Raw genomic sequence first — 26,644 nt, 5'->3', positions numbered from 1 at the left:
GGTAAGCGCTGCGGATAGAATTTTATCTTTTGTCTCGTCGAAACGGGCGGAACGACCTGATTTGCGAAGCCGGTCTAAACCTCACGACGTATACATTGTTCGCAACCGAGAAACCGGAGAAATCAATTCCACTAAGCCGAATTCGACCTAGATTTCGAATCGATTCGAGACCATGCTCGTTCCGGGATTAAATGCACGCTGGAGCGAACGGTCGCGTCACTGCCCGATAGCATCTACCAAATATTTCATCCGAAATCCCTGGATTAAGAAGCAGCGTACGCGAGCTTCTATAATCCGTTCCCGAACGCTGAAAGCTACGTTTACATATAATGCAGGTTTTCCCCGATATCCAAGTAAAATAAACGCCCGGCGGGCGGCTCGCCGTTTGCTTATTCAGAAAACAAAATGCTCCAATCGGTGGAATATGATGTTCGCCGGCGCGGCAGTCGAAAACGGGTATTTGTTTCGCGCATTTGAATCCGCGAATCCGGAAAGAAGGATGCGGAAAAGCTGCGGAGGCTGAACGGCTGAAATATGCAGCGCGCACGATTACGGGATAATCGGGATAGAAACGTAGGGACAAAGTGCTCGCGACTGCTGAGGAGGGTTGGCCGGCGATCAAAGAGATCGATTCTCGTTGCGGGTCGGGAATAGGAACAGAAATAATTCATGGAATGAATTATTTAGACTGGCGCGACCTAGCGAGCAACGCGGTTTAAAATACGATTTGATTCGTGGCTCAGACTCCGATGTATCTCCGCGCAACGGTGGAAGAAGTCAAAACTGAATTACTACAAAGTGATAAAGCTTGTTCAAACGAAGACTACTATCGCTAACACTCTTAGCGCTTAAATAGGAAGCCGGTACTTTACTTTACTGATGCATTTATTTATCGCACGAACAATCTTTACATATTTCTCTTTACTTGTGTCGCAAATAAGCTATTGAATTTTCCGAAAATATCTGCCCTGAAAAGGTTCGAATCAAGTCTTAATTTACTTCGCGAAAATCGCGCAATCCAGGCGCCTCCGCACATAGGCATCGAGAACATTCGACTCCGTCGTTCTCTTTACCGGCCTGCACCGGCGTTCAATGCATAAATTCTCGCGCGTTGTCAAGAAGGATGTGGGCACGTAGCCACCACACGTGTTTGCTCGCTCCTCAAAGAACAAAAACCGAACGGCACTCTATACTGTCGTTTCCGCTCGCACGTACCGCGTCTATATGCGCGCGTGCTGGCGCACACTTAGTTACGCTTCTTTCTTTCCGAATAATGTACGAATTCCATATGTATGCGGTTGTATTTAACGTTATCCGCATCGTAAAATCATTGGCGTCGAGTCATCGTGTATCTTTCTTTTTTTTTTCGCGTGCGAGACTCAACAGATATTCATGTTCGCTCGTAATGTAAGATCTTTATGGACAAATGCGGTATTTTTCGTTCGCAATAATCGAGATGTGCCAATTTCTTTACCATTTTTGCAAATCTCTCGCGAATTTGAATTTCACGTCGGATATGTCGCTTTCTTTAAAAACATATTTTCAAATGAAAGACATTTCATACTTACGCATGACGCAAATACTCGACGCCTATGAGCGCACTCACGTGGCACGTAGACGAGTGGCGCGCGAAAGCAAGCGAGGGAGTCGGCTGACAAAGCTTTTGAAGGGCCGTCGCATTGTTTTTACATCGCATCGTCGCCGCGCGTGTCTCAAAGTGTGTCAAAGGAGAGTAAGTGTATGACACAGCTACGCGCAATCCCTCTTTTTTTTTTTTCCCTCCTTCGAATTCCGATATCTCTCGCGCGTCGCGCGGGCACGCCTGCGTGCTTTACATCCGCGGGGACGTTTTCCGCTCATTGGTCCGCTGAAACGTGAACCCAATTTGCGATTCGGCCGAGACCGGGATTTTTCCGCCACGATTCGAAAGGTCAGAGTACGTATAAAGATTGCACGAGTGAAAAGTTGTACGTGTCCGACGCGCGAAGCGCAATTTATTCGTGGAACAAATTACGTTAACTGTCCGATGCACACGTCGGATCAAAATGACTTCTCGTACACGGCAGTATGCATTTCTGAGTTATTTCACGTATCGTTTCCTCTTTTTTTCTCTCTCTCTCTCTCTCTCTCTCTCTTTAGTACGAAGCGAAAGCCGAATGGTGCATTAGGACCGCTGCGAATGCTGCGTCTATTGATATCAATCGATTTGACAACAATGCATAATCCATTTCAGCGGAACGGAAATACCGTGCTGCGGCGCGCTCGCGCGCGCGCGCACCGTAAATTCAATGTACATCAATTATGTCGGCGCTTTGGCGCGCGAACGACAAATGTCATAGCCTGATTTCGAAGATCAGAGAGATAAATGTTTAACGTCACGCGTCACATTTCTTTCGACCTACTTACAATTCGCTCGACGTCACCGACCGTTCTCGTTCTCCCACGTATATTGATGTATTTTCTGCTAAATGGATACCAACATTTGAACACCTCGCATTATCGGCTTTCGTGATAGATTTACTAAGAAAATCCCGAGAAGGCTGCATCGCGGCGAAGGCGTACGCGGTCGAGGATGAGGAAGGGGGAGGGCAGGAGGGGGAGAGGGGGGGGGGCGTCCGGATATACCGAAGTCGACGAGAGAGTAGGTAGTCACGTCGACGTGAAAGATCGTAATTGCGAATTCGTTGACCCGCGACTCGAGTGAGCTTTTCTACGGAGTCGCGAGTTGGTGGTCGATGGAAACGAGAAAGAAACGCGAGAACAGACTGAGTACGCGAGAGAGAGAGAAAGAGAGAGAGAGAGAGAGAGGGAGAGGGAGTGAGAGAGTGACGACGAGGGTAGCGATGTGTAGGTGGAGCGTGCACGGAAGGTAGCCAAAGAGGAGATAAAAGGGAACGAGGATCCCGAATGGGGGATGTAGTCGGCGCGAGCAGACTACCGAGGGGGTCGCTCAGGGAGAGGGGAAGGAAGGGGGAGGGGAGAAGACTAGAAGACGGGGGGGTACGAAGAGTTCCGCCTCGCTGGGCGCGGGTAGGTGGTGGAGAAAGACGTGGGCAAACAGACTTTGCGATCGTTTATTTTTCTGGCAATTATATCCTTTCCGTGGAAAGAAGCCGAGCCCTTTTCATTCCGTATTTATTTCTGTCGTGAATGTCGTCGCGAAGTCGTCGAGCCTACTGTGACGGTTCTCAAATACTGGGATGCCTGTCGAGAGGGGAAGGGAAAGGGCGAAAGGCTTTCGCGGCATTATGAAGATCTCCTGTTAGCGAAAGCGTTTCCTCATTCAACTGCTTCATTGGAGCGTTTAACACCATTTAAAAATAAAATACGACGCACTGCGAGTAGTAATATATATATATATATTTTTTTTTTAATGGCATTAGTGTGTAAATTTTTTACTGTATTTCGATGAAAATAATTAGAAGTTTTATCCTAGTCTTTCGTCGGGAAGACAAAGTTTTCTTTATGAAAACTTTTGTTCTTGCGCTAATAAGCATCACGACGTTGAAAAGTCACGAGTGTCTTTGCAATGTCTTTGCAACAAATACATTCCCATTTCTATGCGTATTTTTTTTTTTTTTTTTTTCAACAGTGTAAAAATTTGATTTATGAAAGCACGTACAGGCTTTTATCTCTGAAAATCGCGGTGGATATATATCACGCCGTTTCATTAACAACGATGGAGCGTCGCGAGAGGCAACTTATCGACGCGGTCGATACAACGATGAAGATTAATGATTGTCTGGCCAAGTAATTACCACCGCGTTTTATTACCTCCGATGTGTAACTCCGCGGGAACGGCGTTTCGTACGCTTGCGCCTCGTGTTGCACCGGTAAAATCGCAAATCAAGCTTCGGCTCCGTGTCACGAAGGACGGAAATTATTCAGCAGCATTGGTACGCAATCTAAGACAGTCCCGAGTGTCCGTGGTGCGATCCGCATTTGAGGGTATGATGCAAACGGGTAATTCGCGTTTAATGCGCCTACGTGCATGGCGGCCGCCCTCGTACGTCAGGGATTCCCAAACTTTCCGAGCATTACACAACCAGGCAGGATTTAACATACTGATTGAATCGAGGAAATTAAGAAAGCAAACTTGGATTATTGCAATATGCCGTTACACAGTTCTAAATATTAACGCGAGACTATTTCTTATTTATTTGAAAATTTTTCGAGAAACAAAGAAATATTGTTTAATTCAAATAAGTTTTTTTTAAACATTTTAGATACGTTTATAAAGTTGACAGTTATTTTTTAAGATAGAACTTGATGTGAAGTTAAAAGTGAATAGGAACGTTTTGAGAAATAACTCTTCTTATATATATTGTAGATTGAAGCTGATTGTGCATTAAAAATTCACATTGTTGGACAATAATCTATATTTAAACACTCATTTCCACAATTAGAAGACAAATGTCAAAACTTGATTAAGAAATAATCATTGAAATTATTAAATATCGTAATTGAATGCAAATCGTCGGCTTAATAAGCCAATTTGCTTTAATCACACAGCCGCACAGCTCCGTTTTACACGAAGCTGTGCAAGATTCACGAGTCGCGTAGGCAGAAATCTCTCGTAGGCCGGATGCGGAGTCGTGTGGAACGTAGATTGGAGATCCCTGCCGTGCGCGAGCGCGCCCGTGCGTATTACGTAGGGATGCATCGCGGGGATTCGTCCGATAGAGAGACATCGATGACACTATACATATTGACAAGACACTCGAGACCGCCCGCAGGTCCGGGTCGCCCGAGTTACGCCGCTCTACTCTTGTCGTCCGCCCTCTCTCGCTCGGTTGATACCGTCGGCGAACCCTTCCGTCGCTCGCCGATATATATCGGCCGTGTTATATCAAACGCAGAGTGCACAGAGACAGAGACGGAGCGCGAGAGAGGGGGAGAAAGAGAGAGAGAGAGAGAGAGGGAGGGAGAGGGAGAGTACGGCAAAGAACTTTCTATATCACTACCCGGTGCTCTCTCACCGCGGGGAGTTTAGTCGAACTCCAAGTACCCGACTTGGTCAAGTAGTACTTCATGAGAAAACGAGAGTTTGCACTGCGATACAGGAGCCAGTCCGATGGACTGGAGTATCGCGACGATCGGATCAGGCATTACCGCTTTTTGAACGTCGCGAGATGATGAATGTATGAAAGTGAATCGAAATGAAAGAAGTTTTAATCGAGCGATCGAGTGGGCTGTGAGTGTACGGAACCGAGCGGAGCAGAAGGGCGCCGGAAACCCTCGATCTTAACTTTAATATCATATCATTTGACAAGTTTGCAATCGACTTTTGCGAAAATATACTCAGAGCGGAATGATCAAAGAGAGATTGCGAAGAAAAAAGAAAGGAAAAAAAAAAAAAAAAACGATGCCAAAGTATTCAAAGGGAAAAATCGTTTCGAGTTCCACAAAGAACGCATGCAAGTTTGACGCAAATCTTACGACGGAACAGATGTAAGATACGAGCTTATCTACGAGGTCTTGTGTTCTTCGTACAAAAAAGATCGAACTAACGAGCGCCGAGTCCTCCGATAAAACGACGCGGAACAATGTCGTGCGTTTATTCGTACAATACTACTCGAAACAATAAGTGCCACGATAGGGAATACCGCGGAACAATGCGTCCCTTGACAATGGCGATACCTTTCTGCCGATGCAGATCCGAGGTCATTGATGAAATAACGCTCGGTACGAAGAGATCGATGTATGAGCGACGTTCCGCACGTCATACGAGAAGCGGAATGAGATCGTAAAATGATACTGGAAAAAGGGGGGGGGGGAGGAGAGCGACATGCGGCAGACGAACGCATTTCTATTGCGTCGCATTCACGCGCCGAAGTGCAATCGTGACGTGCAAATTGCCAAGTTTGAAATTGCTTAGTTCGCGACTCAACCATGCGCGCTTTATTAGGAAGGGTTTACGTATAGGGTTGTTTCTCATGTATTTCACATCGCGAGCTTTTTAATTACAGGCATGCACGGGCATTTGTACACGGAGAAAAAAGGGATGTGCAGAATCGATAAAATAATTTTTTAATCCAATCATGTGTTTCGGTAAATACAAAGTAATATTGAATCGGTCCAATTTATTAACTGCATCGTTTGTCCGCTTCAGAATTTATTCGAATTGATTATATACGTTTGTTAGGAATATAAGATTTATAATTCGTCGAATTAAACGCATCAATAAAACCGCACGGTCGCTTAATATTATATGAAAAAAAAAATAATTACTAACTAAACGTATTTTTGGTCAACAACATTTTTTCACTCAATGTAAATCTATCGTCTTTATTTTACAACAGTTTTAAATAATTGCTTTTGCCGGCGCGTACGTGCCGCTGTTATTATCAAATTGCTAACTCAGCGACACGGGCTTTTATCACTTTCATTACTCGTATACACGCCTGTCGTTGCGCTAGGAAAAAATTTTTTTTAACTATAATCGCTCTCGCATGGTCTCTCTCTCCCGCAATTGACGTTATTCAGAGTAAATCCCGACGCGGAAATAAGATACAACTGCGCCTTGACGAGGCGTAATGCGAGCTCATAAAGAAGCAGCGAAGTGAGAGAGACTTTGGAAAAAGAAAAAGACGAAGAAATGCCAAGAGAGAAAAGTGGCTGGGAGGAGAAGAAGCGGGTTGTAGCCTCGCCGTAATGGTTTGGAGGTTGGCGGTTTAAAGACCGGTCAAATATTTACCGGGACTTCACCGGACCAGACCTCTTTAATAAGTTTTTTATTGCAGTTCGCTCTTTGTTTCCAGGCCACGCTCTCGTATTTGCACGCGCTCGATCGCGTTTGACGGAGGATCCTTTTTCCCCTTTTTGTAGCCGTTCTTCTCAAAAGTGGCTTCCTCGGCTAAAGGCAGTGTAAATGGTTTCGAGAAGACGAGCTCTCATTCGCTGTCATTGGCTCGCGAATCCACAGGTTCTTTGCCGATCATGCTGCGTCCAATTATTCATGGTCCGTTCTACAAAATTTTCGTGTTTATAAAATTTTTCAATTTCTATGTTTTTAAAATTTTATAAATTTTGCGGAGATAAAAACTCGCGTACGTTAGAAAAATATTATAAAGGCAATTCTACGCTCTACTGATGTTATTGTGCGAATTTAATACATTGTACTCCGAAGGATCGATATGCGACTATTAAATTGCACAAAACGTCGGATGCGACCACGGCCGGAGCTCTTCAGTCCTACGAGCAATCCTGCATCGGCAGACGGACAAGGATTAAAAGAAAGTAAGGATGGGACATCGCGCGAACAGTTGTTGACAATGAGACTCTAAATCGGAAACTCACCTCGCCAAGTTGCTCGAGATAGAGACGGTCTTTGTAATTCGTACATTTCGCTAATTAAATCAGAAAAAGCTTTACTCTTCACTCCCTTTTATCTCTATCTTTCTTCCTTTTCTCAAGTTGGGAGAAAACATCCAGCTTCTCTTTCACCTCTCTCTCTCTCTCTCTCTCTCTCTCTCTCTCTCTCTCTCTCTCTCTCTCTCTCTCTCTCTCTGCAGCTTTGTCGCGTTATTCTTCTATGGGCTGACACACAGTAAGTCAAAGCGGATGTGCCTCTGACATCGGCGAAGCAACGAGAGATTGCGACGTAAATGGATGCGCAAGAAAAAAACTGACGCACCCGTTTTAAAATCTGCTTTTGAAGCTCGGTGATTGCGAGAGAAATGCAATTCCGCCATGAAGATTTCGCTCATCTCCCAACCGAATTTAAAGCAAATCCCGAAATAAAGATAACGCTTTAAAATGCGTGAAACATTTCTCAAAACTCTCTTTCTCTCAAGCTGATTAATCGATTTGAATAAAATGTCCCTTTTTCGTGCTTTCGGTAGTCCGCGCGATTCTTCAAGAGCGCGTGATATGTACGCTTCTTTCGCGAAGTTGTTTAGCTTCGCAATGCGACGCTAGATAAAATAGGATGTCCGTTGCATCGTGATCTGCTCTTAGCGTAAAATCTGCTTTGACTAATAGCGCTGAAGGAAGCTTGTCGCGAGAAGGAAGCTTTTCTTACAAGGAGAATAAAATCCCTTTTAAACAAACAAGCTGATTTTCATCTCAGGTACACTAAGGCGTTTCTTGTGAAATGCAATAATCCCACATTAACGACGGTTCAATTAATCGTTTTACGTACAATACCTTGGAAGCACAGTTCTCTCTCTCTCTCTCTTTTCCTGTCCCCCCCCCTCTCTCTCTCTCTCTCTCTCTCTTCTCTCTGTTTTTGCCGACAGCTATATTACGAAACTCAAGTGATTTCGCGTACTGTGTTCCGTTCCATTCGTCCGCGAAGTCGAGCGGCACGACGCGTGCAAGCAAAAGAGAAAGGGAGTTATACCGAAGCTTTCGAGGTATTGGAGCTTTTGGGATCAAATCCGTTCGTCCGTTCACGCGCCCGTCAGGCTGTTATAGTGTAAGCCGATTATGCTGCCCCATGCGACTCTCTCCATCATCCTTTCCCCGTAACCCTTCCCACTGACTGATCATCTATCCCTCGATTCCTTCCCTCTCTTCCCCTTCCCCCCCCCCCTCCCCTTGCGGCGGAAAGGTCCTCGAACGTACCAATACGGATTCACTGCGTTTAATCGTTGAATCCCTAACGCGAATATGATAATTACGCTATTCGAAGGAGCTTTGCAATAATTGCCATAAAGTCATTTCCATTATAGTTCTGCATAATGAACGTATTAATATTTTATTACGAAAAGAAATAAAGGGCTTGAGAGCGAACAGCTAGACACTAGTGCTGAAGACAATTGTAAATACACTTTTCACTTTTTTTATGATCAATCGTTAAAATTATCAGAGTCCTGTTTAATCTCATCTTCTCTGGACATAAAATATTTGGCAATGAGAGTGACGAGGGCGCGATTAAAAGTTCAATAATTCTTAATTCGTACGTAAAAGTTCGTGAAAGTAGAAAAAAGAAAGGGAAAATGTAGCTAGATATAGCGGATAGCAAGTACTTCCTGCAGTAAAAAAAAAAAACTCCTGAAAGGAAATTATTCATCGCTCGCATTTCTGTAACAGTTTATCCATTCATTCTCGCAATCGATATCCGCACGTAATATTGCGACGGCATGACTGGCGCAACTATCGAGATCATTCCTTAAACGCCTCCCTCTGCAATAGCCCTTCATCTCGCCGGCTGTCTGAGCTGCATGACGATGAACGCAAGAAAAATTCGATCGGAGCGAACGGATCGCGCGCGGCCGCGCTGAAGGATGTAGGCATCGTATTTCCAAAGCGCTTTCGAGTGGCGTCATAACACCACGTTTGAGAGGATAGTCAAACTGTTTTTGACCCGGTTTCCATCGCGCGCCGACACACGTACGCATGTCGCGCGTGCGTGTGTGCATCGATAAGCAAGAAAAGTGTACTCCGGGTCTAGAGTCCTCGAACGCGAAAATTTGAGATTTATTTGATACGTTTGCCGTCTGCGAAATTGAAATACGGCCGGTCCCCCGCCGCCGGAAAGCGCCACTCCTGCTCCGCCTTTACAAGACAAACATATGAGATTTTAAATTTTAATATTATACTTTGCGGAGGATATTTTCGAACGTGTTTGCCGCTTGAAACGCTGACCCGCTGTGCCAGAAGCGCGGAGAGGCTCGTTCCAGCCGCAATTGTGTCATTAATATATGATCGATTATTTGAAGCGCGATGCGCGAGCGGGGAATTTAGGAAAGATGGTAAAAACATACGTACAGACGAAATATTAACCACGAGCAGACATATTTATGGTGTGCGATGTACGCCGGGCGAAGATCGGGTCGAAATGCATCTGTTTTTCGATGCACGCATTAACGGTTTTGCGTCTGCATTATTCATTTCAGCATTTACGCGAGAGCGTGCCGTGATTATAGGTCGCTACCTGTTTAGATATACGCGATACTATCGGTTTTGCTGAAAATGCGCGCAATATGTGAACTGCAATATTAACAATGAGATATGAATATTTACGTCATTTTTAGACCATCAACGTTGTATTTATTTATTTTTAATTTTTGCGCCACAAACAATAGCACTCGAGCGAAATAATGATTTTGTACGGTGCTTTGCGCGAAACTGTAATACGAAGCGTTCAACATTTAAGATTTTCCGTAAGCTAACACTATACTATCCGTTTGGACGATAATCCTATGCAATAATCGACTTATTATATCCTCTTAGCAGGTGACTCCAACTTTCTTCCTCTCAAATCGATTATCCGAAAATCCGTTTATCCGAGAGGATCAGTTTCCCAATTATATAATGATCCCGTTTTCTATCTGCATGCGTTCCCTTCCTTTCCTTTCTTTTTTACATGTACTCTCGTCGATCATTAGAGCGTAATCGTATCGGAAAATATTCGAACAAGAGTTCGGTCGTGCGCCCTTAATAAATCGCGGATCTTATTTCTCAATCCACTTTACGGAAAATGAAGTTGAACGTCACCAGCTAAGCACACGAAAGCTGCAATCAGCCGCCAGCATCGGATCTTACATCCTCGAGGGCTGACAATCTAATGTAATTTACTTCCCGTCTAACGCAATTAAAGCGCACTTTGAGGTGTGGCGGGACGAGAAATTAGCAGTGAACTTCGGTTTACCGATAAACTTCGCCGCTGAAATCGACACCGTAGTCTCGCTCCGTGCCATCTTAGCGGAGTTTTGCGCGACGACGCTTACGAAGCAGGTTCTCGAAATTCTCATAAACTCGAGCTTTAAGTCACATACAGTTTCCGGTTCATTAAAATTCGGCATATTTCATCGCGTACAGATGCGACGTATAATGCGTGTCGCGCGCTCTGAAAGGATCCGAGCTGAGATACGTCGCGGCGAAAAAAGTTTGAAAGTGTGTATTTTGTACCATTCCTTCAGCATTCCTGCAGAATCTCATCTATCAAACTTGTATTCCTCGGCATAAATAAGAACATAATAGAAAAACATGTGAATAAAATGTTAAAATACTCGCAGTATAACTCAAATAATAGTTAAATATATGCTATCCGTTTATGTACACTTCCTCTGACGTGTACATAAGACGTGAAAAAGTTCGCGAAAGTGGAATTGTACGCAAAACGCGATGAAATGCACGATGAAACGTGCCGTTCCGATGCTTGGAAAATATCAAATATCACATTACAAAAATAGCGCGGGTATTTGGCTCGCCGCGCCTCATCCATCGCGGTGAGATGAAACGCAGCCGATTCGAGCGAGCGGGAATGACTCTCGGCCCGATACGGGCTTGAAGAATTGCGCGATCATTGATATCGGCAAGTCGCATCTCTCCCCGCGCACTCATTTTCCCGAGCGAGCACTCGACGCGTTATTCGAATGCTCGGCCGAAAGAGTTTCCGGGGAGCGAGCGAGCGCGCGCGCGCGCGCGCGCCGAGAGCGTGAGCTTTTGATAGCGACCAGCTGCCGAGCACCGAAAGGTAAAGCTCGGGAAAAGCGGCGGAGACGCGGAAACGCTCGTACCCCCAGGAGCTTTGATATACGACCATTGGACCACTGATACTCTTCGCCCCCCTCGCCGCCCGCCGCCACCCCTTCGTCGTATCGGTCCCGCGCTCCTGCATCCGTGACTACCAATAATCGAACGTTATTGCGTTACCTTGCCAAAGCTCTTCCACGGTCGCGACACGCGCTACGGAAGATAGCGCGGCACGTTCACGCTCGCATTCGCACACGTACGCGGAAATGTATTCGCGAGTCGTATGCGGGAAATGCGATTCTTGTCGCGGTACACGCGCCATCGAACGAACAACGCTTACAAACTGCGACGGGAACTAACGTTCCGCGACTTCGAGACTTGGAATCGAAGTAGTTGCGCCAGGCTGTGTGCGTGTGTGTGTGTGTGTGTGTGTGCTCAGCCGCCGCGGAGAGAGTTTCGCGGGCAGACGACCGAACAAATCATTAATGAAATTTACAGTGGGCTTCATCAATCTTCCCGCGGGACGGATAGCTCCCATTAATTTTGAACAATATCTTTAACGTAATTTATTATTCCATTTTTACTATCTACTACAAATCCAGATTTAATTCAAATCCAGATTTATTTCACCTTGCTTTTATCGCGATACATTATTAATGCAGAAAATGTAAAACGATAAAACAAGTGAATTACATTTCCGTATTAATAATACGGCATTAATATCCTACGTATATATTTCATTTTGTTCCATATCTTTTCATACTTCTATTTTTATGTTTCAGTGCTCTCGTCGGCCTCCTCATTGCTACGATGGGATCTGTTCCAGGTTGGTAAGTACCCGAATATATCGTCTGAAACCGGCTTTAGCGATTTATAGAGCGTGAGAAAAAGTGACGCTCTTGAGTTACGGACTGGAGGAATTCGAATTCTGCCAGTAGCTTGATATTGCAGCTCGTCGGCGCGCATAGAATGTCTGCAGGGTATTGGTGTACCAGCATCTTGCGTGACACGTCTGTGCTAAAATGCGGAGACGCTTGGAGTTCGCGCGGTGCAAGTCAAGCTTATTGCGTTTCGAAATACTGTGGATTTCGCGGAAAAAGGGAGGGAATTTCATGAAAGATAAATAGCGATAAAGAAAATTTACACACAACTTTGCACAATTGGACTTCGAATTTTCCGATAAATTTCGGACATCAGGTGCGCTGTGTGTACAAAAATGTGAATAATAGCCGAAATACCGTTACATACATTTGTTCGCTAATATGATTGGACGTGGTTTATTTTTGTAATAAAAGAGCGCGATTCTCTGTCTCCCTTTCTCTCTCTCTCTCATCGATGATTGTAAAGAAACAGTTTAATATTCCATTCGGCATAAGCGCCCTCGATCGCGCAGTCCGCGCGATGAAGTTTATCATTCAGAAAGCGGCGCGCTCGCATATTTCCGCAAGCGGCACCGACGTGCGCGACGTCGCCGAGTCGAGCGGCTGGCTGTCTCGTAAATGTTTTCTTCGCGCGCACTCGAGGTTATCGCACCCGCGATTATCAATTTTCCGGCACCGCGACGCCCGCGTTGCACGTAGCCCGTTGCCGTCGTCACGTTGGAGCCGCGGAGCGGCTCGCAAACCCGCGTTTGTTGTGTCGCGCTGACAGCCAGAACGAACTTTAACGTGCAATAACGAGCATTTGCGCCGACGTGGGCGTCGCGCTGCCTAACGCGGTTGCCGCACCGTGATGGATTAGATGCGGGAACGACGTATGACGGATACGTCGCGACGAAAATGCGATTCGAATTGCGAAATGCCGGCGTGTAGCGCGCGGCATGCTTTGCCCTGCACATCGCGTACTATCGGCTCTGCGGATTATTAATCCTCTTCGGCTTCGATTCTATCAAGGCAAGAGGTCTAAATTTTCTTCCATTTCCACAGTTAAAACGCGCGGTTAAAACGCAAAATATCTGATGAAAATTTTTTGATTAATAACACGTTTCTACCTATTTCGAAGGTTTCTAAAACATGCGTTTATCGTCGGATCGTCCGACAAATTAATAATATCGATTTAATGGCACGCTTCAAGCAACAGGAGAGAGAAACTGGCTGTTTTCATATGAAAAATTATTTCGGTTACAGACAGTTCTAATTTCGCGAAGATTTGTTCATTTTTCTATGAAAAAGAGGTACGCGGACGTATCTTTTTTTTTTCGGAATTATTTCGTAAAAATTCATTTCCCGCCGCAAACGAAACGAGAATTTAACAAACTAGATATATTGCTTTTCCGAAGCTTTAAAACAACGGTGTGCAAAAACTCATGAATGCGAGTAACACGATTCGTACCGGAGAATAGGAGGGAAAGAATATGGGAAATCAGTCGGCATGACAAGGAAGAATCGAAATCGAATCAGCGTAATAGTAATGCCACGCGTGAAATTAGTTTTCAGCGCGATGCAATGTAATCGGATAAGTATCGATCGATATTAGAAGATATGCGCATTGCTGCCATTTGTAATAATTGCTCGTACACATATCGAGGGAATAATCGACATTGGGGACATTTCGCGAATATCGAAAAAAAAAAGTTTAAACAGGCTAATATTCTCATACATTTTATATTTCATACGCGCTCCTCTTTTCCGCTTTACGAGATTTAGATATGGATTCGCGAAATAAGCTTTTGATATAATTACCGTCGCTATTATACAAATTATATATTAATGCGCGCATGTTTACGTCGATATCCGTGTTAAAAGCAGAAATATGATTTTCCAGTCGCAAGTATCAGAATCGACAGGCAGTTTTATGCGCATCAACTGCATATTTATTTGAATTAAATATTTATGCCGCTTATATATGTATATATATCTATATTAAGTTTAAATAAGAAAGTCTTTACTCTCAGACGCTAAAGGAACGGATAAAAAATTAGCAATTTTTGCGTTCCAAATAAAAAAATGGAAATATTATGGCATTAGCTCATATTAGAATTTGCAACGGCAACGAGTCTCGGGCAATTTCGGAACAATTTATACGAATTGCATGTTAAATGAACGCTTTTTACTGAATGCAAAACAACGCTTCCGCTTCTATTACTTCTATTATTAATTCAGTTATTAATAAAAGACTATTATTACGATCCGTTATTTAATTAGCCGTCCATTTTCGTAGCGATATTATACAGAGTAAATCATTCTGCTCTTGATTTTTGTGTTTCAAATATGTGCAGTCCACAAATCGAGATCCAAATATATACCGGCGTTACATACCGTGGTAATATTTACACGTGTCAAAATTTCATTTCCATAGTTCTCGCGTATACCGCCATTCGATTATCATACCCTATTGGATGGTGATCTCATATTGATGGCATCATCCCGCATATCGATTTCCACGATCAAATAGCAATTCGGTTTCCGGTTTATATGAATCGAATGACCGGCGATGGAATAGATGCCTCGGCGAAGGACCAGTCAAGGAAGGATATCCCTATATAAATTCAACTCACTTGGTTAATTAAAGATATTGCGCTTGCACAATGCGTCAAAGAGAAATACAAATGCCGTTTGATTCTAACAACGAATATTTCTATCTCAATTAAAAGATAGTCTCTTCGCAGCGTTTTTAATCAAAATGCTATCATATGATTTTATAGAATTGCACAAATATAAACAGAGAGAAATTTCGCGGTTGCTCGCTAAATATCTATCTTGCGCTTTCAATCACATCGTGACAATATCCGCTGGCAATATTCCTATCAAAAGGCAGGCCATTCGGTCGTCAGTGTCCTTAATAATGAAATTTGTTATGCCTGGCAGCCATACGTTTCGCCGTGCGGTCTGGAGTAAATATTAAGCACATATTTTAGCGCCCCTGGCAACGCGCCCCATGCGATATTTCCGCGGCCCGCTAAAATCTCGACGTCACTGCTGCGCTGTGGTGGCCGATGGCGCGACCGTTGCTACTGCGAAATCGATTTTGTCAAAATCGAATGGTCAAAATGCAACTCGCTTTCGTCCGCTTTTATGACGTAACTAGATGCGTCGAAACCGCTCGTCGTGTTATTTTTTTTTTTTTTTTTTTGACAAATTTTTTTTTTTTTAATCCAAGCGAAACTTCTCCCCGCCTCTCGCGGGGAGGCGCGCCTCGCATCGGTGCATGTGATTTTTCCGCACCGCGAAAGCCGCGTTGTATAAATAATATCAAAAAACACTAGCGACGTACTGGACAAGAGGAAACCGGCGAATCCCTCGCATAATGGGCTTAATATAATATTCACTACGCTAATCCGCGATGTCTTTCATCAGGTTCCCGCATTCGTGATAAATTTAATCTTCTGCGCTTTGTAACGATGTGACGCACACGTCCTGAAACGAAGGAGAAGGAAAGAATATGAAAAGAGATAAAGCGATTTGAAAAGGGGATAGAAATAAAAGTATTAGAGCCGCGCGCGGATAAGAGCTTTTTGTCGGGAATATTCATTGGCACGATTTTCGAGTGCCCATAGAATGAACTTCCAATAAAGTTACCGTTACACGTAGATGTGTATATCGAATGGATATATATGTGTAAGTTACGGTTTCGAAAAATGCTATTTAATACAAACAGTGGCGAGAGATGGCATAATTGAATTTAACAATATTCGAAGAGTTTCTCAAAATGCTTTGCAAACCCCGCGCAAAAAAACACATTTGTTTGTTTTTTTTTTATACAAAATTATTTTTTTATGTTATACAATTCCACCATCTCCATATTTGATTTGCGTACATATATCATCGTCAATAACAGTTACCTTTGACGTATTTTATTAAAAAAAAAAAAAAAAAAAAATGATATTACATTTTTACGTCAATCGAAAGCAAAGCCATGCTGTTATTCATCGGCATTTATCTGATCCATTACGGTGGGCCGGTCACCGATCGTCGATGACCCCGAGCGTTCGCCGGCGAACGCTACAGCGAGCGCTGTATCTTTCAACGATAAAACAAAAATCAGGACACCCACGTCATGCCGCCTGCCTATCCATTTCTGCTCGGCTCGCCGAACGTAGCCTTCATTTCGAGATAAATAATTCCATCCAACCGGCGTACGATTCGCACCATACCGGATGCTGTGATAAACGAGTGGTGCGGGGGAGGTCATACACACCAACATATAAATATGTGTAGTAATCCATACTTTCACGTGATCTGGATTTTATCCGCGCCGCGTCCGTTGCGTATTGTCGTTTCATTGCGCAACACTTCCGTTATCCGGCAACGATTGCGTGAGATTAACTCGTATTTACGGAGGTCAGCGATGCTTACATTACCCGCACATTTCGCACATAATGAGCCTCTCCAAATGAAATCTCTTTACTAATTCAAGACCGCTGCTCGACGCCACGCGTATCAAAGTTCGCGAGACTTTTTTTCATCTCTGACGAAATTTTTCATTACGAAATTACGCGTCGCGGGGAAAAGTAAGGCGCCGGTGAAGAAAATCGGCATCAAAGTAATGATCCATCTCGCCTGGATGTTCACGTGTGCGTTCACGGTATTGAAAATCGCGATACAGAGACACGCGGACACGAGGAGGAAGCGAGAGAGGGATCGAGTGAACGGGCGGTGCGGCGACGGGGGGGGGGGGGGGGGGGGGGAAACGGGGGGGGGGTGGGAGACGAGTCACAAAGAGAGGCGATCGGGGATGGAGAGGAGAGCGAGAGGTGGTGAGAGGGCGAGTATCGCGATACTCCATCGGACAGAAATCGATACAGGGACGGCCGGGGTAACCGGAGTGCCGGGGGGGGAGGGCAGGGTTGCCAGCCGGGGGTTTCTGTATTTTTCGCGAAAGCATTACGAACTCGTCCGCAAATATCTCCGGCGCATGGCTCTCAGCTATGCTGAGGGATTTGCGCGACAGCTCCCGACGCGGCTCCCCTCGCAGGTTCATCGACACACCGTCGCCATCGCGTCCGGATATCGAATTTCTCCGAAACTAATTCTTGACGTGTCCGAGAGAGTCGACGCGTCTCGAATTAACATCGGCGTGAGGGATACGCGTGCTACTAGCGACGGAGTCATCCCTCGATCATTTTTCACGCGTCCCTCACCCCGCCGTAGCGGCGGACTTAAGCGTTACCGGGCTTCTTCGTCCCGCGCGCGCCGACGTTTTTCATCTCTCGCGATCTCGCGCGGAACACTTTCGGAAAAACGGCGAATTCGACGTCGCGCCGCTTCTCCCGCTTCGTGCCGAATGAGAACCATCGTGCTCTTCGCCACGTAGTGTGTTGGCAGAGTGCTCGTGATCGATTACTCGTCATCCGCGCGCGATGTCCCGAGTTCGACGCCCACCGCCCACTGCCAAACCAAACGTACTTCTTTCTTTTTTCCTCTTCTCTCGGTTCTCTCTCGTTCTCTCTCTCTCTCTTTCTCTCTTTCTCTCTCTGTTTTCCCCGGTCCTGCTCTCGCATTCGTCCTCGCTCCTACCTTCCACGTGGTCATCGACCGTGGACGGTGGTGCGCGCCGCGTATGGACGCGTTTTTCGCTTTTCTCTCCGCCGGCCGACTCCGGCGGCAGGAGTGCGAGACGGCGGAGCCGAGTTATTCTGCAAGTTCACGGAGCGTCAAATCGAAGTCACTTTCCCCGAACATTCTCGCTTCAATAGAGGCTGCAAATTTTATTCTACCCTTTATATGCTCGCGCTCGCCGAGAGAATATTGGCAAAAAATGCGGGAACACGAAAAAATGCATTCGAAGACCCCGATACCCGTCGGTTTTTGCGTAATCAAGCCGTACTGCATATTGAAATCGTATCTTCCGAAAACTTTGCTCGGGTCTCGCAAAACATGAAACTTGCAATTTATTTTACAACACAACGCAGCGCAAAATACTCTTTTTCCTATTACGCTTCGTATTATTGAAAGAAAAAAAAACGCTTTTCTCCTGAAATTTTTCCCTCGGCAACCATAAATTTTCTTTATTACGAATGTGAGACAGGTTTATTAAATGGGATAAGATGAAGGAAAATTTCTAGCAGCAATTTGCGAGCCTGTTTTAACCCGGCAAGTAGTTCCTCTCAACATTGCGGAGTAACTCATCGTCGCAAAGGGGAAGCGTTACCGGACCGAAGTTTATAATAAGTGGGACTTGCCGGCGAAGTTTTGCTGGGACTTTCAAATATAGTCTCTATGAAAGCCCGTCTAAAACTGTAGATCCTACGCTAATGACCTGGACAGAAATGCATCAACGCCGGCAAGAAATGACGGCGCTTCTCCCGAATTGCTCGCCGGACGGCGCAGTATCTTACGAACGTTAAACTTACCGGTCAGTAGGAGCAGCAATAATGTCGAATCCATTCCCGAAACCCTAGTATGTCCAGATAGGATCAGCTCAACACATTCTTGAAACTTTCCTGAAACAAGTTGCAGCGGACGAGAGAGTTAGAAAGATCGGAGTTCGTGCGAAGTTGCTGGAAATTAATTACGAGTAAATAATTCTGAATCAAATGTACAAATCTTTTTTGCCAACATTGTACCGCGCACCGTCAAAGCGGAGCAAATTTTACATTACGCGTTAATTAATGAGCTTAAACGTATCGCGATAATCGATAGCGCATGAAGCAGCGTTGAAAATCACATTAATTTAAAGCGAATCCTTAATTCCGGGTGTTGGTCGCAATTGTGCAACGGATGCGACGCGTTTCCAGCGCGTTTCTCGACGGACGGCCGCAGATCGCGAAAGCGTCGAGAGACAATTACTATAATAACGCGACTGGACAGCGCGCGGAACTATGATAAAACGCTTGGTTTGCGGAACGTCAGGGACACATGTAGCGCGCGTTGCGTCAAATGGGCACGGTTCGGACGCGGGTCGATGACCAAAGTCGGATGGCACCGGCGGTAAAGAGCAGAAAGGTAGGACGCGACGAGGGTCGGTTGGATAAAACGCGCCGTTTCGTCGACGAGGGCCTGGGACGAGGGCGTCGGTGGCAGGATTCAGGACAGAAGGAAAAGAGGGAGGGGGGAATGGTTTGCGGAACGCGTGGGACAAGGGGGGAAGAACGTTCCCGTGCCGGAAGCGCAACGGCGGCCATTTTTCACGGCGCGGACGTCCGTTTCCGGTCCACGATCACCGCGAAATACAAACAAAAATGGCGGACTCGAGGGGGGTGGAAGACGAGGGAGGGACGGGTAGCGGGGGAGGGAACCGGCGAGATACGGAGCGAAAGAGGAAAATGGGAAAGACGGAAATCAAGTGCCGAGAGACAGAGGGGGCCGCGAGGCGGAAAAAAGGACGACGACCGGCTTGACGACACACGACCGTGGTGCTGTCGTCCATCAGAGTGTTTTTTTTTTCCCACCGCTTTCCTTCCTCTGTTTTCTTCTTTTTCACCCTCGTTGCATCGCGTCCGCGTTGTTACATGTGCAGATCGAGACCATTTCTCGCATCATGCGGTATCTTTAAGATTTCACTCAGCTTTAAGGGCCTCCCTTTATGCGCTCGGGCGTGATCGAAGTTTCATGATGCTTACAACGTTAGAGACGTATCGACGACTATAAGTTTTATGCCTACACGTTCATCACAGCTGTCTTCTTACGCATTCATATTTCAATCACTATCGCCGCCGACGTTGAGAACTTGAGAGCCACGAAAGTGCGAGCGGGGAGAAAATAAAACTTTTCCGGCATCCAATATTAACTATAATCTCAGTTTAATCGATCCCTTGTCGTCCTCTAACAGCGAATCGGAAACGCGAGCTAAACTGGAATCAAAGTGGAGTAAAGTGTGTCAGTGATAACGTCATGATTAGCGTCATAGAGCTTGCTTTGTGTTATTTGCGACAACGAAATTCGAGATATACAGAAGTACATTTTTACACAATTAAAAGCTTCTGAAGAATAAAAATCCACAGACATGCGAAAACATATGTCACCGATATAAGCACTTCGTGCGCGCCTGGATTTTTCAAACGTCTTTCGTCTGATGCGATGTGCGAAATTATAGATGGAATTCCATCTCGAATTCTGTTGTGAATCGCAAAGCGAAGGCGGGCTTTGTACTCGGCGCAAAGAATCGACGACGCACGATTAGCGGGCGAATGCGTTTCCAACCTATTACGGGAAAGAAAGGCCGTCTTGAGCGGTAATAATCCGAGAGTTCTGCGGATATAAGACAGTCGTCTTCGCCGTTCGACGCCGCCGGGAACACCCGGCAATCCTTGCCAATCTCCGCCCTCGCGGTTCTCAATTTCCACCGCCCCCCACCCCGCCTGCCCCCGCATAATAAAGTCTCTTTGTCTTCCCCGGCCGTTACCGACGGCTGCGGCGAACGGTCTCTTTCGCGGTTCGCGTCCGTCGCCGGGAAGCGGAATGGAGATTCGGTTTTCTGGGACGCGACACGGCCCTCGGACCGATTACCGTATCGGGCGACAAGGACGAATGAGCTCGACGTAACTTGGCACCGATCAGGGCGCAAACGAGCTTTTGAAGTTCACCGGCGGTATCATAACCCGAGCCTTATCAGGAAGATTAAGGACGATATGTGACTGCGGGGATTGTGCCAGGGTGTCCTTATCGCGAACACGGGTGTGGCAGCTCGCCATTCGTCTCTCGGAGTTAATTTTTCTTAATTTCCGTCGAGGATTGCTCGAAGTCAGCTTTCGTCAGTTCAATCAATCAAATCGGCGTTCGATGCTTAAAGATTGAACCGCGTGTGTTTCTCGCAAATTACATCTTTATTATTTCTCTGGTGATCGAGATTCGAAAAAGTTCCCATTAATGTGTAATGTGTCAATCGGTATCGAAACAAGATTCCTATTATAGATAGTCGACGGTTTCATTAAGAGTCGCTAGCGCAAAGTTCATCGAGTATCCGCTAATTTTTGGTCCACGGGGGGTAATACGGTTTAAACTGGCACAAGCAATTCCGCAGAAGTTGAATGGCCGGGAGCGCGCGCGCGCGCGCGCGCTCACTCTCGCGAAGGGGGCGCGGGCGGTAAGACAAGGACGGGCAAGAGTTATGCATTATGATTCGCCGTTCCCTCCCTCGCAGCCCTCCGGCGCCAACCTAATAACGTCACTTGTTGCACGAGCCCCCCCTGACCCCCGCACTAACCCCGCCGGGCTCCTCTCTCGCTTCGCCTTGCGCGAAACTATCGCCCACCCGCCGCGGGAAAGTCCCGTCTCAAGGATACCCCGTCTTATGAATTTCATTTATCCCGAGCGCTTGCCGTAAACGCGCGCGCGTTCAATCCCGGCTTCGTATGCGTGTTTATGTGCGAGCAGCGGCACAACGATGCTCGCGCATTCTCCATTCACAAACCGCAGACCGCAACGGCGCGTACACGCGAATTCCGCGTATCTGTATCAGCGGGTGGAAACGGGCTTTTGTTCTTTATATACGATCGCTAATACGACCGCCACTTTGCCGCTCGTCCTCCTCGAACGCGTTTCGCGGTTCTCTTCCAGAAATCTACACGGCGGATTTGCCACATTGTCATTGTGAGAAAGCGCCGAGAGAAATCGAGCAATCAAGGGTCAAATCTGCATTTTTTCTCTCTCTCTTTCTCTCTCTCTTTCTCTTTCTCTTGTTTATTTCGCGTACTAGAATGCAATATTCTTCACCGCATGCAATATTGGCATATGTCGTATCTCTGTATAACCGCAATTTATTAAGATCGAAGAGAGTTTATACGGAACGTTCCCGCGAAAAAACTGTCGCACTTTCAACTGCAGGTTTCGAAATTGCACACTGGTAATTTCGCGATGTGACAGTCTTTTGCAAAAAGTTTATAACTATTCGATTCGCGGTCGCTCGAAATGGCGTATCGGATAGTTCTGTCTAACTGCGAGAATACCATACTGAAACGAATCAATTTGTTCCAGGAATTTTTTAATTAAACGTTCTCTTTCTTTACTTCGTTACGCGTGCGGCCCGGCCGTTGCGTGACCAGCTTGCATAGTGTACGGCGCTACACGTATGAACGTGGACTGAGCTCGCGTCCCGTAGCTGTATGCGTGCTATAAAAGTGATAATGCCGCGGAATAAGTATGAAAATTTTAATTTCTTACCTTGCGAAGAAAATGTGCTTCCAAGAATTTTTCTATCTATCATTTAATTCTCCGCCGCGAGAGATAACGCGACGATAAAGTCTTATCTGTCCCGTCTGTCCCGCGTTTTGCGTGGGCGCGCGTCAAGATTCGTTTACAATGGAAAATAACGCATCATTATTATTTCATGAAACTCGAAGAAAGCATAATTTAATCGGATGAGTCGTAAAATACGGACGTCGTGAAATCACGTCTTCCGGAAACGTGCGCGCGGGGACGTAAAGGATAACAGTAAAGGGAGATTGTTCGAATGACTTCGCGCTCTTTGCGCGTCGGACGCCCCGCCGTGGCGCATCGTTAACGAAACTTCGCTGGAATTTCAGCGTGCCATTCCTCACCGCGCAATCACCGCCATATATCACGAAAACCACACCAAAGTATCAACCTGACGCGTTCGCTCGTTAATGCGGAAATGATCTCAAGTACACTGTCGGATGGGGATTTATCAAATACGGAGATGTTCTTGATGTTGCCGAAGATTTACAAATCACAGACTGATTCAGATATGATTTGTTGCGAAATAACCGCAGTCGAGCGATTATACGAGTTGCAAAGACGTTCTGTGATTCGATCATACATTTCCAAGCGAAACGCGTAGCAATAATTCGACGAGAAAATCTCGATAGCGTTTACGTAGACACTATTATCGCTAAATATTATTGCAAATGACGCGTGTAAAATGGAATAAAAAAGTGCAGTCCGAAAAATCGTTTTGAACAATTTAGATTTTACGGATAAGCGTAATACAAAACTGTTTACCGCATCCGGATAAAAGCCCCGCTGCTTTGAAGCAAGTTCCGACTTTTGCAAAAAAAAAACAAAAAAAAATACTCCGATCAACTAGTCTTGATAATAGCAGCTCCCGGACGATTTTAATCGAATCGAAAGCAACGAAGCCGCGGGGAGTATCCTGATTGTAATCCGATAAAGTTTCGCTCGCTCTCGTTACACCGTCAGATCGCATAAAGCATAAATTTGGACGGTGTTTAACGAACGCGAGTAAGAGAGAGCCCGGCCGCTGGTTACCGAGGTACCGCGGTACGAATGTTTCACCGCGGGGAAAATAATCGACTGCAGGCTGTCAACGTGTGCTTGAATTGTAGGCAATAATAGCATCGCTGGTACGCGGGATTAAAAGCGACGGAAAAACTGCGCAGCGCGCTCGAGATATATCGCTGCCCGATATATTTCGCGCTAAGCTTTCTGTTTTCATACAACACCGCAGAACGCGAGCTCGATCGAGAGCGTTATATCCCGACGAACCTTCCGGGACGAAAGTCAACCAAAAATCGAGATGTGTTGTTCCCCCGAAAAAAGCAAGCGTTTCGATTTGGAAAATTCCGCCAGCGTTACGCGCTTTGTTCCACGCGCGATGACTTTTCCGTAATATTTGAAAGTATACAATTTTTCAAATAATCATGAACGAAAACTGAATCACCGGCGAAATGAAATGCCATTAACTAGAATTTTTCTTTTCATAGATTTTCAGAATGTTATTTTTTTTGGTTTTTTTTAACTGCGCTTTTTCGGAATTTTACATGCTCTAAAATACCTCTGAACAGATTTCTAGGTAATAATATTTTAGTGCAATGAATTTTTGTTGCTTTGTCACGCTTTTTCAATTTTCCGGGGCTTTGCGTGTTCGTTTAAAATAGAAATAAAAAATATCCTTTACATTTTATGGTCATAAAATTGTCTTGTGCAGAACGCGTATTAAATGATGTTACATGTGTATCAATACTTTTATGGTATTCAAAATGGTATTCAAAGATATCTCATAACTTTCACGATTGATAACGAGCTTACAGTCGGACCTTGTCAGTGATCCGTATAATGTAGCGAAATGGACTGAGTAGGGGCTTTATTGTATTCGTTGTATAGGACTCGAGAAAGTCATTTAACACGGTTAACGTAACGGTCCGCGTAAACGACTTTTGGGCGATAAGACGGCAGTCATTGTGACTGTGTCTCTTCACTCTTACAAATACGAATAAATTCTGCGCCTTCAAAGCTTTAATATTTGCGGAGACATTAGAGAGGAAAGGCGCTTCTTGCAAAACGCGCATTAAAGGATGTAACAAGCGTATAAAAACACTCATTATGCATTGAAAATACGCTTAATACCGCGGGAGACATCAATATATCAAAAGGGATTTCGTGCTTCCGTCGCTTTTGAATCTGCGCTACGAGTCTTGCGCCCACAATGTGAATTTATAAACGACTCCGGGCAGATGAGAACGAAGGTATTTCTACGTAATACTGTGCTTTCCGCTGAAACACAATCGTGCAATTAACTCCCGCTTCGTTAACAGCCTCCTTATATATAGAGGAAAGTATCGGGGGTGGCATTTCTCGTAGCCGGATGTAATTCTCTGTAAAACAGAAAACCAAGAAAAGGTCGCAACGAGAGCGGATAAAGAACCGCATACTTGTTTTAGCTTGCCGGATAATTATTACACTTTACACACACATTTTTCATTTTAATCATTTATTCACAGTTTCAGAGTTACGTGTAGATTGCACGCCGTGAGAGTTTATTGTGCGCGATGTGGCGTCTCTTATCCGACTTTGCGTGCAATTGAAAAACAAACGGCGAACGTCAGACGCATTAGTTTACGTTAACCGTCACTCGATACGCAACGATTCAAATTCGTTTAAATAGAAGTCATTTGTTCGACACGGTATCTCTATTTCTCCCTCGCTTAATTCTCATTGAATAGTTGGGAATCGCTGCCGCGCAGAAAAGAGGGGATCGCAGAAGCGAAATGAAAAGAAAGAAATGGCGGAGAATAAGGCGCAAAGACGCGACGGTGTGGTAGATACGGAGCGTAGAAGGGATTGCGGGAGCGTTGGAGGATGTGCCGTCGTTCCAAAAGGATAGATCGTTAAGCTACTGCTGAATGGGAACGTCTCCTTTCTAGTTCTCTCGTTCGGCCTTTTCTTCCGCCTGTCTCCCTGCCGACTTTTCGATTTTCTACGTCGACGCGAAGAAAGGATATTGTTCGTCCGGCGGTGCAGCAGCGGAGCTGAATGGGCGGCGGCGGGGGGGGGGGGGGGAGCGCGGAGACAGCCGCGAAGGAAAGAGGGGTGTTCCGGGATCTCAATGAGAATTTTTCATCAACGTTTGTTCGCTGCCAAAGTGCTGATTAGCGACAAGGAAGCCGATGAAATTGTTTTCCGCGCCGTTTCCCGCGGCGGTTTCAACGCGCTGTAATCCGTTCCGACGATCTCGCAGGATTGAACAACTTTCGACCGAGCTGCAAAGTATTTTTGTCGCTGGACCGGATGATCGGCTAAGCGCGATAGCTTAAGTTGCTCGATAATTTCTCTGTTGTAGAGAATTGTCGCTCAACGGTTAATAATCTACGCGAACACGGCACTGGCAGGTACAGATAAATAACTGATTCCGCGTAAACAATAATCATATGCGTGTTTTGTTAAGTAATGTTCCTGTTCAATTAGAAGTTCCATCATTTCGACAGGTTTTATTGATGTCACGGCTGCAAAATGTTTCAGAATTATCACGTAAAGAGCTTTTCAGTCGGAAATTATTTTTTAATTGCTGTTGCTAATTTAATTGCAATTGATTTGTAATTTCTGATATTTTTTTAAACGTAACTCTTGATAATAAAATTTTTAATGGATTAAGCTCCGTGCAACATTCTATTCAACGCGCGACTGAAATAAAAATTAAAAAGCTCAATGTTACTATAAGCAGTTAATAATGGAAGAGATCATATTGGAATCAACTGATCAAATGGTAAATGCAGCGATAAATTATCCATCCTATTATAATATTAATCTATAAATAAATTACTCATTAATTAGTAAGTATATTTTATGCTGCGCCAAATTGCGGAAACCGTTGTTGCTGTCGGTCAAACTCAATAGTTCATTAATATTTCGCGTTATTATTAAATTGCCTGTTTCAATATCGCGGAATCTCAAAATGGCAAAATATTTATTATACGAAAATTTTGCGCAACGCGCGACATGGAGAAATCTAATTTCTCAGAGCGCTGGTAATGAAATGGAAATTAATTAATATTTCAGCTAAACTTCAGTAATCCGATAATTTCTTTATAATCGAAGAGCTATTATCTCTTTCTCTCGTAATTGTCTGTGTTGTTGCTGCTTTTTTT

General features: G+C 45.1%; 1 protein-coding gene and 1 long non-coding RNA gene across 6 annotated transcripts in view; one reads left to right on the top strand and one right to left on the bottom strand.

Annotated features, from left to right (window-relative positions):
* The window catches only part of Dscam3 (Down syndrome cell adhesion molecule 3), an 89,844-nt gene that overhangs the window by 25,162 nt on the left and 38,038 nt on the right, over positions 1 to 26,644 (bottom strand). For all 5 annotated transcript variants that reach the window (XM_067349058.1, XM_067349055.1, XM_012380363.2 and 2 more), the window contains exon 2: positions 18,716 to 18,805. In XM_067349058.1, the coding sequence (XP_067205159.1) occupies positions 18,716 to 18,749 (34 nt within the window). In that variant the 5' untranslated portion in view covers positions 18,750 to 18,805. The remainder of the gene's footprint in view (positions 1 to 18,715; positions 18,806 to 26,644) is intronic.
* Positions 1 to 26,644, top strand: part of LOC105679993 (uncharacterized) — a 77,529-nt gene that overhangs the window by 27,279 nt on the left and 23,606 nt on the right. Inside the window, exon 4 of the long non-coding RNA XR_001101927.2 lies at positions 12,207 to 12,254. This is a non-coding gene — a long non-coding RNA (uncharacterized lncRNA). The remainder of the gene's footprint in view (positions 1 to 12,206; positions 12,255 to 26,644) is intronic.

Source organism: Linepithema humile, chromosome 2 (genome assembly GCF_040581485.1).
Source record: "Linepithema humile isolate Giens D197 chromosome 2, Lhum_UNIL_v1.0, whole genome shotgun sequence".
In the NCBI taxonomy this organism is placed as follows: Eukaryota; Metazoa; Arthropoda; class Insecta; order Hymenoptera; family Formicidae; genus Linepithema; species Linepithema humile.
The sequence above is the reverse complement of the archived record's forward strand: the minus strand, read 5'-3'. Positions and strand labels throughout refer to the sequence as shown.